The following is a 13,230-nucleotide window of genomic DNA, read 5'->3' as shown; positions in this document are numbered from 1 at the left end:
CAATGAATGGAAATTTCCTTTACAAAAATGACCTGTTAACTGTGAAGTATATCCAGGAATAGGGAGACAGAGTTAAAACTATCAACATGTCAAGTAATAAGGTGTTGAGAGACTATGAGTGGATGTCCTTGTGTATCTTAATGGTGAGCATAATATAAATACTGAAGAAGAAGATGGTATTAAAGTCTTAAAATCCTTTAAGGAACACCTTTTGTAACCTCCTACATGACATGGGACAGAACTAATACAAGGTTGCCATGATCGAGCCATTGAGTTTTCTAAGCTTGCAGACTTCAAGCCATGGTGAATCCGCAGCAACCCTAGAATGTAATTCTATTCCCTAAAAATTTTGCAGACTTAGAAAGTTTTTCCCAGTTAGTCTGAATCCTTTCCCTCACCTGCTGTCCACTGGATCCTGTTCGTATTTTTGAGTGTTTGCAACTCAGGTAATAGACTTTTAACAGGCTATATAAATTGTAACAAACATTAATAGAACTTACAGATAATCTAGAGACACTAGAGACATAATCACTCCAGACATAGCAAATAGACTTTTAACAGGCTATATAAATTGTAACAAACATTAATAGAACTTACAGATAATCTAGAGACATGCAAATCACTTGACATAGCATGATTTTAAGCGAAATCTATGATGATTTAAACCAATTAGATTAACATGCCTTTCCACTTTTGAAAATCTGCATCTTCCACAATTTAAGGCTCATTGGACCTAAATATAGCAGTTTAATTTGCCTGACCTAGGCTTCACACTCAGGCTCTATACACATTAAAAAACCCCCGGCACCTCCGACAGTCACTCTTGCCAGCCTAAGCCAAGTGTATGGGTAGATGGCTGAAGCTCCCTTCAGGAATGGTTGTCTTTTATCCATTGGCCATGGAGACTGCAGGTGGGGCTAATATATGTGGAGAACACAAACCCAGACCAGAAGCTTGTAAGTGAATATATCTGACCTGGTTCCTGGATCAGCAACCAAGACATCGTCTTTCAGGAGAGCTAGAGCGTCTTGCGTATTGCCCTTCCACAGCAGACTGGTAGATCTCAGCCTCCTGGGCAGACCTGTGCCATGGAAAAGAGAAGTTAACAATTTGAGACAAATCTTGGTCCAGGAAACTTTGAGTCTGGTGAAGAGTGCACAAAAGGCAAGATTCAACGGCAAGATGGAAACAACAATGATGCACACGTGTGCTTTATACACATAGCAAATGTGCGGCAAGGACCCCTGCATACTGGACTGCAGGACACAGTATTCCAGTCATGGACCACTGAATCTGGGTAATGTAAGTCCTACCCCAGCACCAACTCTGGATTGCTACATTTCAGTAAAAATACCTTCGTGAATGATTAAAAAAACCCTGTATCCCCAAGTGTATTTTGGAAGAGAAGGGCATATTGGGTGTTGGGAAAATCCCCACCCATATTTTCACGTGACTGTATTCCCTTGACTACAAAGGTGTGCTACAGCCCCTTTAAACAGGGTTTTGTTCTTTATGCCTTGCTACAGAGGGCTTGAACTTCTCTGAACCGTTCCAGGCTTGGCCTAAAGTATTTTTAGCTTTTTTTTTTTTGAGCTCTAGCAACATTTATTCAGGGTTTCTGAATGTAGAAAACCTGAAGTTCTTTTCACTTTTAATTCCACAACACTGAACATGGATTACCTAAAAACTTTTGGCCAGGGCTTTTTAAAATGCCGCAGCTCCTTTGCACAGCATCTACGGCTCGCCAAGTCCAGAACTTGGATTACATCTGGAATGAAATCCTCATTGCAGTTTACAGCTGACTTTGATTTAGAGGTTAGGAGAAAATCAGGAAGGGGACATGACAGAAAAATGACTTGCAATCGTCTGCTCAGTGAGCATGTGCTTAATCACGGCAAAGCTGAATGAGGCCCTATTCTTTTGTAGCAGCAACACATGTTTTTCTCAATTGGCCTGACCTTGGGAATTGAACTGGAACAAGAGCACTTTTTCTGCTTCTGGTCTGTAGTTATTTGTGCAGCTTAATGACCAGATAAGAGATGCACTGAGCATCTTCCAGTAGAAAATGGGCTCCTTCATTTCCTACTTGCCACAGTGGCAGCAAAGAAAATGTTGCACCAGCGGGAGAGCTCACCAGCACCATGCCCAGCAGTGCGGTGTCTGTCTTGAGGTTCACTAGAAATGGTAAACCAGAGAATGTGTGAGCATAACGGAAAATCCGCAGTCATTGAATTATACCTCATCGGCTGCTAGTTGATGTGACAAGCATGCTGTTAATAATTTACAATAGCGGCTCCTACTGTCATTCATATATATTTGAAAATCACAGTCTTAACAAGCTGGAACTTCCCTCTAGCAATGTACCCATCAAGTGCTGAGAAGAAAAATCTTTGGAGTTACTTTTGTAATATGCAATGTAGAAAAGCCCAGATAATGAGGATATATTATAGATCAGTTTCCAGTGGAAGAATTTAGATGAAAAACACTTTACAATACGTCATGCAGTGGCTTTGATCGTGAAGCTAAGCAGAACCTATTCCTTTCTGGTTTTTGAAAGACAGGAAATGTAACATGTGACCTCAACATTCATTTGATTTTCAGTCAGGATTTTGAAACTGTGCTTCTCCTTTACTAAATTGTCAGTGTCCAAACTGGTTGGTGTGCCCTGCTGGTGTGGTCTGAAATTTGGGCCACATTTTAAAAAAAAAAAAAAAAAAAAAAAGACATAGGAACGTAAAAGGAGCTAAGCAGGGGCACAAATCCAGCACAGTGATGGAAGCAATGGAATGGCTGCACATCACAAGCAATTATGCTATGAGCAGGAACACTTTTAACATATGTTTCCTCCAAGTATTTCTAGGGCATGCCTCACACCTCACTAGGTGGTGCAGAGCCCCAGCACACGCTGCTCCTGCAAGGAGCAGCCAGACCAGCTCCGGGTGCTCCTGAGAGTCAGAGGGGACCAGGCAGCGTTCATGCCCCTGAGGACATCGTCAGGCTGGCTAGAGCAAGACCTTGTCTGCAGGGAGAGGGGCTGGGCAGGCTTGTGCACGCCCCTTTCTTTCTGCCTTCTGCTGCCACTGGGCACTGTGGGTTGTTTGTCTGTTTGTTTCCAGGTTTCAGTTACCTCGTTCCTTTTTGGGGAACCCTTATTTTGATATTGGCTTTCTTCAGGTGATGCTGTACCCTGTCCTGAGGTACTGCAATTTGCCTACATGCTATTCTGATCTTAGGTCCTAATTTTAAGGCATTTATTCCAATCTGGAATAATGCAGGTGCTACGGAGTTTAATCAAAATGCGACATGAGCTATCAGCACAGTCTCTTTGGCCATTAAATTCTGGAATCTCCCAGTCAAGTATTAACAGCTTTATTTCTGAGAAAGGTTAAAGTTCTCCTGAGTCCTGTGAGCTCCTTCTACCTTAATGTAAGAGTTACCCAATTATGAAGGTAGCAGCAGATTAATAGTCTTCTGCCAGCAAGTACAAAGCTATTAATAGCTCAGGAATCCCAGATCAGGAACCACACTGACAGCTAAATTTAGCTCAGTGATCAGGGTCTATCTGTTCAAAGCAAAGAGGTTTGGTGCCACTTCGACCCTCAACTCTACATCTCAGAAAAATGAGAGCACTCTGGGCTGGAGTAAAAAAAGCTGTTATGCAATTGGAGCCTGATTTCAGGTCATGCTACTGTGTTGAAAGAAATAGATATTCACCTTGCATGGGAAAAACAATTCCCCAGCCCACAGTGCAGCTTGGCCCCTTTCCTAGCAGGTGGCCTGGACAAGAGTTTCCTTTTAGCAGTTCATGAAGCTGCTGACAACGTGCTTCCAAGGATCCTGCCTGACCTCTGGGAAGTGCAAAGGTGCAGGGTCCATACCGGGAAATGATCTCAGCAGCAACCTTTTTTATCCCCGGCATATGGTCTGTTCTCTCTGTGGTCTCGTTCAAGTGGCATACTGGTGGGCAGAGGGCAAGGAGGTAGCGGTGTGGTCTCACCTGAGAGCTGGCTGGCCATTCTGCGCAAGGTAACACGTGATGGCTTAAGTGGCATTGAGCCTTTTTCCAAAAAAATCAGCCCATCTGCTGTGTATCTCTGTTCCGGTTCCTTGAGCCTTCCCAGAGGGTTCTTAATAACAAAGTTCTGGGCATAACGTTCCAACGGGTCATCAAGAGATGTGACTTTTCCTTCCTCCCACATCTTGTACAACATAATGGTGGGAAAGATCTTGGAGATACTGGCAATTCTGTTAAGGAACAAACATTTATAGAAATTAAGCATTAAGAAATCCATGAATTAAGAAGAAAGATGGTCAGTACATGAGATCACCCAACTGACCCACTGTCTGTAACTTTACATGCAACACCTTTGCTAATTCAGAAGAGAATGGCTAAAATGCAGGTAAGAAGCTTGAACTAATATCCTTAACTCTGGCCTTTATGGACTGCAACATAACCTTCAGTAGTATCTCCCCAATAGTGCAGTGGGCTACAGAACTTTTTCTGTTCACTTGGTATTCATAAGATGACATATTTTGTAAACTATTGCTTAGTAAATACCAGAACAAGTTGCAAGCAGTTTATTGGAATTTTAAGGTTAAAATGCCATAAAGTTTTACATTTCATATTCAGAGTTGATATTTGGGTGGCTTCAGAACACAGTCAATTTTACAATCTGGAACAGGAGTCCAGTTCTATTTTGTTGGTTTTCAGAAACGGGGCCATGATTAAGAGGGACAGCTGGGGGCAGGAGTATTGTGCCGTTAGAGGTGAAATTCTTGGACCTGCGCAATACAGCCTCGAGCAAAACCATTTGCCAAGAATGCTTTCATTAATCAAGAATGAAAGCCAGAGCTTTGAAGACAATCAGATACTGTCATAGTTCCAACCATAAACAATGCCAACTGGCAATAGGCATTTTTTTGGGTGTCTCTGTGGCGCAATCGGTTAGCGCGTTCGGCTGTTAACCGAAAGGTTGGTGGTTCGAGCCCACCCAGGGACGGGTTCCCCTTTCCCTGCCAATGGCAGGGGGGTTGGAACGAGGTGACTTTTAAGGTCCCTTCCAACTCAAACCATTCTGTGATTCTGGAAGAAATAGCATGAGGTCACCTCTGCAGGGATTTTACCATGCTACAGAGGGGGAAAAAACAGGTAATCGCAGCTGCTGAAACTTTCTGAAATTATTTATTCTGAGGACAACATTTGATGGTCAGAGTGCAGCCCATATGTTTCACATATAGCACAGTTATAAATCACTGAAAATAGATCTTTAAAGGAAGTAAACACTTCCTTTGTATTTGTTTTTGTTTTTGTTTAACACACACTAAGAGCTTGATTCTATCTTCTCTAAAAAATAATGGCAAATATGGCTTTGACTTCACTGGGAGAATGAATAAGCATACAGGTCTACTTTATGTGTTCGGTAGATTCTCTTCCCAAACCCCAATTTTTGGTAGGTTGAACTTTTTTTTTTATCCTATGGCACTGTCTCCTCGTTGCTCACAAAATCTGTGCTAGCTCTCAGTCTTGAGATTTATGCCCTAGGCATCCTCAAAGCATGGAGACTCCTATGTAAGGAGCAGTATGTTTTCACGTTATTCAGGACAGTCACTGCTATTCCAATTTAAAATATTGTCACAGCAAATGAAAAATAAAAAATAAAACCCAAAGTAAACAACTGAGTAAGCCACAAGCATATGATAATTTGGGGACTAGCTGAAGTATTGTCTCACAAAGTGTCAGTGTAACCCACAAGAGGTTTCTGCAGTGGACTTGAGCCAGTAAAAGATGTGGTTTGTGACAGTGGCTCTATTCCCAGATATCAGATCTCCAGATGCGTATCTGCTCTTTTTCTAGCTCTCATGCCTGCGATACATCTGTCTCACCTGTAAATAGTGTATTCATTGGGCACCACTGAGGAGGGGTCCGAACCATTCTTCTTCCCGAAGTTGCCTGTCCAGAGCACAGTGTCGTTGTAGATAACAATAGCAGACATGGCAGGGAGACCAGAGCTATGAATCTTTTGGCGCAGCATTATATCCACCTGGAGAATGATGGGAAATTATGAATTTCCAAATGAAGACTCTGATAATGCATCTAGTCTGCAACAGGCAGTAGAAGACCCAGACCATCAGCCCTCCTTACTTCCAAGCACTCGAGAGTGATTTTTTCAAATGTGTTTTGGCAAAAGAAAATCTTTTAACTGTACTATTCCTTTGAATTGCTTATGCTGAATTATCCAGTATCTTTCTTTCAGTCTACATGTCCACCATTTAGAAGAATGTGGTGCTCATCCTTGTAATACCTGTGATGCTTATATGATTAAAAACAAACGCTAAAACCTAATAATTGTAATTTCTTCCTTTTTAAATTGTACTGTGCACATCTGTTCTTTGCACTGGTATTTTAGGTTCAAAGATGTATGAGAAAAAGCTTCAGACTTTTCAAATATCCCATGATGCTTTTCATGCCATGAAACGTGCTAGAGCTTAGACTCCTGTTTAAATTGCAATCTGAGAAACAGCACTGAGCAACTAGAGGGCTGTGATTGCTCTTTGCTCCCTGTTGTGCCGGGGTTGTGTAGACCTAATCAGCCAGCTGTGCTCCACCCACCTCCTGCAAGCAGAATGCGTTGCTCTTGCTCTTTTATGACTTTTTCAAAGCTATGTCATCGTCGTGCATAAGTTATCTTTTGCACAGAAAGGTTAAGGCATAAGAAACGGCCTTCCAAGCCCAGCATCTGAGACAAGAAAGGCCAAGCCGAGTCATGTCCTCAGGGTCTGTTCACTGGACTGGTGAGGTGCACTGACAGCCAGCAGCGGAAACATCAACTCGTGCCAAGTCCTTCCGTGGCGGTTCTTTGCCCTCCCCTCCCCATGTGCCAGTGGCCCATCTAGTGCGGTTAGGTACATCAGCACCTGCAGAGAACAGACTGGTCTCACGTCAGCAGGCATGGTCCTCCTTAGAGTTTTCTCAGAGAGAGTCTGGCATGTAGATCTGCCTGGACCTGCAGAAAGTTGACAGAAATACACGATGCTCTTCTAGACTCGAGTGCCATTGGATCCAATACTCAGCGTTTGGATTTTGCCACTAGCAAGACTCTTCTGAGGAAAACGTAGGCCTTTCTGATAAGTGAAAGTATTTACCCTTAGAAGGGAAATGTTTCCTTAAGCCTCATGCATGAGTGAATGTCACTCTCCTGTTTCAAGCTGCCATGGGCTAGGAAAAAGTCCTCCCCTGTATGCAATATAATCGCACCTGGTACAGTCCAGAGTCCCAGTTCCAGGGTCCCTGGCCTGGCACAGGATGGTAGTTTGTGTCAGGTAGTGCAAGATTTTTAGTGTGGGTTCGAGTGTCTACAGACTTAGGCAGAACCTAAGGGCATCTGAAGATATGCTTTTGAGGTGCTGGTGCCTAAGCCCCCTTCGAATACCTATGTCTTCCTATGCATCTAGTGGTCAGGTTCTCTGTGCTCTATTCCATCTGCAAAATAGGAATAGTTTCACCAGCCTACTTCAAAGAAGTGCTTGGATACTTCATTTCTGAGGAGCACAAAGAAGGGAGGTTAGATGACTCTCTGATGGATACTCAATGTTCTGCACATTCCCCCAGCTCTCTGACTAATCCTAATTGAATAATAAAATACCCCTCTACAGTAACCCCAGAGACAGCAGCAGAGACTTCATAAAAGTGAATGTGAAGTGACAGCAATCGAAATTCAGTGTAGGTAAAGCAGTGTGCATGCAGGAAAACAACCCTAACTTCACAACACATGCACGCAGATGGGCAGCGAGCTGGTCATTAGCACTCAGGAACAAGACCTTGGGGCTATGATGGATGCTCCTATGAAAACATTTGCTCAGTGCCCTATGGCAGAAAAAAAAGTAAATCAAATATAAGGGATTATTAGAGAAGTAGCATAAAATAAAACAGAAAGCACCATTTTATGACTGTATAAATCCCTGATCCACTTGCACCTTGAGTACTGTATACAATACTGATTTCCCTCATCTCCGCAAGAGTATGTTAGAGCTGGAAAAGATTCAAAGAAGGGTAAAAAAAATGATCAGAGCTGTGGGACAGCTATTATGACTAATTAAGCTACTCATGAGAAAGAGACAAATGAGAAGGTATATTATGTGATAGGGGTCTACAAATTCAGGAGCGTCCTGTCAGAGCACGGCTGTCCTTATGGTCCATACAGTCAAGGCAATGCTGCAGTATTTCCTCATTGCAAATAGAGCCCACCAGAATTTCAGACAATGCTAAAATTTCAGAGACAGTATATCATACTGAGGAAAAGCAGGTCTCTCTTTCATTCAGATGCAGGTCCTCTTCCTCTTCCCCTTCCCCTCCATTCCCTTCATTGAAGTTACCGACAAGTAGCTTTTCAATTTTTAAATGGTGGCATGGGGAAAGCCAGCAAAGTAATAAAATAAGGAATTGGCAGTCACTGATGAATAGGAACTAGTTACATGAGTCACCTACTTCCCAGGACATGAGGGCTGCCTAATAGTATACAAGATGCCAAGAGCCATCATTTTGTGCTGATGTAGGCTCACCAGACCTTCTGATGGACAAGTAATAATGTTTCTTCATCATAGCTTACCCTTTGGATAAGATAACTGCTTATTGACCTGTTCTGTATGTTCAGTGAAGGAGATTTATATACCCATTTCTAGATTCACATGTTCTCCACCTCCTTGATTTCCCACCTCCTTCCCCAGAGATACTCAGGGGCAAAATACATATTGTCCCCTTTACACCTTCAGAAAAGCAGTCATGAGCTCTGTCTCCCTCTGTTCCCTTCTCCTCACAGACCTTCTCTAATGCGTCCTTCAGAATGGGGATTGGGTGATCCAGCGGTACTGGTTCAGGGTGGCGGGGGCACATCTGCACAGCTTCTGATCTCACTTGCATCACAGATGGGCCTGGAAAACATTTCAAAGATAGCGTATGTGACTTGAATAGACACACTAACAAGCTTTAACCTCCTCCAACAGTCAGCACTAGCCTTCTTGCTTGTGTTGTCCAAAGCTGAAGGACACTTCTGCATAGGCAAAGAGCCAATCTTGAATTGTTTCTATCTCTTTGGGGAAATGTCCACGTGGGGAGAAAGGTGTTTATTGGTCTCACAAATTTCATAGAATCATTTAGGTTGGAAAGCACCTTTAAGATCATCGAGTCCAACCGTGCCAAACAATGCCAAGCTTAAAGATGACTACTCACTGGGCTCCACCTTGGGGAGGCTGTACTGCCACAGAAAGCAGCCCGTCATTGCAACAGACAACAGGAAGAAGATGATGACCAACACGTGAATCCACTTCACCTCCATAACTGTGAGCTTGAGGAGGCTCCGGCTGCTGGATGCCTGCTGTAAGCAGAAAAGATATGATCTCAGAGAGAGAAAAACTGCCTCTCAGGCATACCAGCTAGGTGAAAGAGGCACACACTACATCTGAGAATAAAGCTACTGCTGGGACATGGACTAATTCCAGTACTATTGTGGCACCAGAGCTGGGCATACCAGACCACATTGAAATAACTGGAACCAGAGATGACTTCTTGTCTTCCAGTGAGGTTTGCAAGACTTTACTCTCCTTACCTTGTTGGCCTTGTTGGTTCTTGTAGAAGAAAACCATCTACTCCTGCCTTTTCCCCTCCCTGGAGGTAAACATAATCAGCACAGGCTGGCAGGATTCTGTTACAGCTCTCATTTCCTCCCTTCTCAACTGTCATGACTTATTCCTGGATATCTTTCCAACCCCTTTTTTCCGGAGTCCAGCATCTGTTCATGGCAGCCACCAGCCAGGTCATCGGAGCAGATCCAGCTTTTATAGATGAATGATGGAATTTTTCACCATGTACTGCCCTTACCCCTCTATTTTGTGCCTGTAATTCCCATTATATCATATACCATCTGTAAGCTTGGCATTTACAGATGCCATGTTTTGGAAAATTGGCTAATATTTTGGGTTTGTGCAGCTCTCACAACACTGGAGACCATCCAGGTTGGTGATACTACCATATAAATGTTGAAGAAAAACAAGGAACAGATGACAAATGATTAGGTGCCTAAGCATGAGCTGTGCTCTTTCACTGACTGTAGGAGGTCAATAGGGTGCTTTTGAAAGTTTGGCAATTAATGTTATAAAACATATGGCCTCCCATTTGCATCCAATATGGTCCACATTCCGAAGCTGTTTCAGGTTGTAGGATAGACAGACTAAAATACTCCCTTTAGACTTCCACATGGCCCTTTCTTTCTTTTTTAAGATACAAGATAGTTCATGCAAAAGCTTCTGCAAGTCAACTGAGCCTTGTCCTCACAACAAGGGAATCTGCAGAGCCACTTCCAGACTTGTACGTGGCTTTGTGGCTCTGTAAGGATCCAAATGGGGAATTTAGCCCCTGCTGAAACTCAAGGTTGCAATTCCACTTTCTGTACAATAACAGAAATACGTCACAATTATTTCTGAAGCCCTTCAGCCTGTTCAGGCATTCCCGCACAAATTTCTGAAGGCGGCTTATTTCAGGTTCTTCCATAATATAATTAAGATTTCAAGGATGGCTTAAGACCATACAGGTGCCTGCAGACCCATTCAGACCTGAGCCTGCCAGAGCACACATGCAGTCCATATACCGGCTATCAGACTAAGTGACATGCGTTCCTAAATAGGGGAATGCCATTTTGACACCAAAACCAGCTTGGTTTAGATATACCAACCTCATACAGTGCCGTAGTAGGCAGGAGATCATATCCACACAAGGAGCAGTGTGGAGATGTGTATTGAGATCTCTTTAATCCTGGCATGCTGAAGCCATGCTGGCAGGCTTCAGTTTATGCTGAAAGATGTTGCCTAGAGCTGCAATGAGATGCTGTTTTCCTGCAGCAAGGAGTGGGATAGGGCCCTTTTTGCCCTGGAGTAGTCATGGGGTGACTTTCTTGGATTTAGTCCCATCATAATAAGGTGACTCCCCCACCAACCTGCAGTTCCTCTGACCATTTTTCTGCCTCTTTCCTTGCCTCACTGAGAAACCCTGATTCTCTAAAAGCGGGGTGAAAGGAAAAGATTTTCTGGTATATGCCTCATCTCGTGAACTCCAGACTCCCTAGACCACTAACCGAGGACCCAAAGATGCCAACACTGAACTCTCATCCTTTAGTCCAAACTCCCCTTTACCTCCTGTGGATGATGAGTGCCCTGAATGTCTCTTCTGTTCTCTGACCCATGATCTAGTGGCAACGCAATTAAATCATGGCAATGCTATGAAACTAGAGATATGGATCTGCCTTTTATTGATGGGACACCAAATATGCAAAAGAGGGAGAAATAGCCATCACCCCGAGGAGATGCTGGACCCTATTTTTCAGGAAAAATACCACTCTTTTCCTGTATCTGGGAGACTGTCAGACAAACAGATGGATAGATACGTACAGACAGACTCCTCACACTTCCCACTCCAGGACCTGTCTGGTCTCACCTCCCTTTCAGCTGGTTTCTCCATCTCACGTACATTGCTCAGTGACCGTCACTGCTAACAGCGTAAACACAGCAAGGCGGGGGGAGGGAGGCTACCAAGCACTTAGGCACATGCAAATGAATGCAAACACATGCAGGAACAAGTGCACACAACTTCCCATGGGTAGGTTAGCTGTATTCTGTGTTTTTCCCCCCGAGCTTTGAAAAATTAGGATGTAGGGGGGAAGAAATGGGGATTTCACATAGACCACGCTGTCCTGCCCCACCATGCTCACCTAGGCAGACTACCACAGACCCTGCGAGCCGCTCAGCCAGAGGCACATCTTAACACTGGTTAGGGAGAGCAAGAAAGAGCCCCAGTCCCCTGCACATACCATCACCAGAAGCCGTCTCAGTCCCAAAGGCTGTTGTCAGGTGTCTCAGCATACACATACCATAACAAAACCACACTGTCTGATCTCAGCCCCGGTAAGGTGGGTGCAGAGCGCCTCGCCATGCTCCTAAACGCAGCTGCTTATCATGGGCAGGTGCTGCTCAGTCATTCCGGCTGAAGTGGCCGTTTTTAGCTCCTCAACAGTCCTGCTCCAGGTTTCCCTGTCCATTTGACCCATTCAGACCCTCCAGAAAGTGCTGCTGACCTCCCCTGGGCAAGGAGATTAAGTGACGGGAACGGAATGGCATTTGCTCTTAGGAAAGTGCCTGAGCGATTGAATGTTAATTCTTCCTAATGCTTCTCTGCCGTGTGTGTGAATCACAGCTGAAACCATGAGGGCTTCACAATCTATTTATAGCAGCTTCATCTCCTCCTGACATCTGAACAGGAGGCGATTAACTCATGAGATGGACAGCCCCTGCATGCCTCCAGCCGCCGGCCCTGGGCGGGCTTGGGAGGGGCAGGCTGGGCTGTTTGCAGGAAAGGGAGGTGGGGGGGCTTAAGCCAGGAGCTCAGGCATTCTCTGGGCTTAATCCTAAAGAGCCTCCTGGAGTTCCCCCGCAGTGATAGACATTCCCAGCTAACAGGCTCACTAGACATAGACGGAGCTGGTATTTTCTTTTCCCGTAGCTGCTGGGGACTCTGAAGGATGGTGGGAGGTCGTGATTTGCACAAGGTGAGCCTTACCCGCAGCTGTGACACATCCATGGCTGCTCAGAAGTCTCTTCTCATCCCCTGTGCTGCCATTCTCCACAAACAAAAGGCTCATAAAACCTGTGATGAAGAGAAACAAAAAGTTAGTGCAGGAAAAAAATGGAGTCAGAGCAAGGAGGGAAGCCCAGAGTAACAAAGCCCGGCTGAGATAAGCAGATCAGCAGGGAGGGACTGGTTTTGGATAGGGAGATAAACCACAGTAACCACATGAGATAAGTCCCCAGTAACACCTTCCCTCTCTCTACCTCTGGTTCCTCAGCACCTTGTCTTTACTGCAAGGGCTGGACCCAAGCTCTGGGACTTGCCAGGGCTCACGGCCACCCTCATCCCACCTCCCAAGCACAAGGAACCAGAGCTTTGAGGCTTTCAGGGCTGACACACTTCCATTGTGCCTGCCCTGCAAGGTCCTTCCAGCCCTCTCCCTGGCTTCTCAGCTTGCTCCCTCTACACAGCCAACACCACCCTCCTTAGTCTTAGGAATCACAGACACAGGCAAGAAACTGTACGACAGATTTGGAAGTGCCAAGATAATGGCATGGCTGCCATCTCTCCCATAAAATCTCCCTTTTGTCTTGCTACCTGGCAGCGGCAATTCAATAGGC

The 13,230-nt window shown here is 44.6% G+C and overlaps 1 protein-coding gene and 1 non-coding gene across 2 annotated transcripts; one reads left to right on the top strand and one right to left on the bottom strand.

The window, feature by feature from the left end:
• Positions 1-975: 975 nt before the first annotated feature.
• On the bottom strand, positions 976-9,371 carry LOC104081670 (putative beta-lactamase-like 1; the record flags this gene model as incomplete). Its single annotated transcript, XM_009584505.1, has 5 exons — positions 976-1,081; positions 3,998-4,245; positions 5,884-6,041; positions 8,819-8,928; positions 9,227-9,371. Coding segments are annotated over 5 exons (767 nt in total), but the record flags the coding sequence as incomplete, so codon positions are not given.
• Positions 4,927-5,000, top strand: TRNAN-GUU. Its single transcript has one exon. It is a non-coding gene; the product is annotated as a tRNA-Asn (tRNA).
• Positions 9,372-13,230: the final 3,859 nt, after the last annotated feature.

This window comes from Fulmarus glacialis, unplaced genomic scaffold, assembly GCF_000690835.1.
Source record: "Fulmarus glacialis isolate BGI_N327 unplaced genomic scaffold, ASM69083v1 scaffold6249, whole genome shotgun sequence".
NCBI lineage: Eukaryota > Metazoa > Chordata > Aves > Procellariiformes > Procellariidae > Fulmarus > Fulmarus glacialis.
The sequence above is the reverse complement of the archived record's forward strand: the minus strand, read 5'-3'. Positions and strand labels throughout refer to the sequence as shown.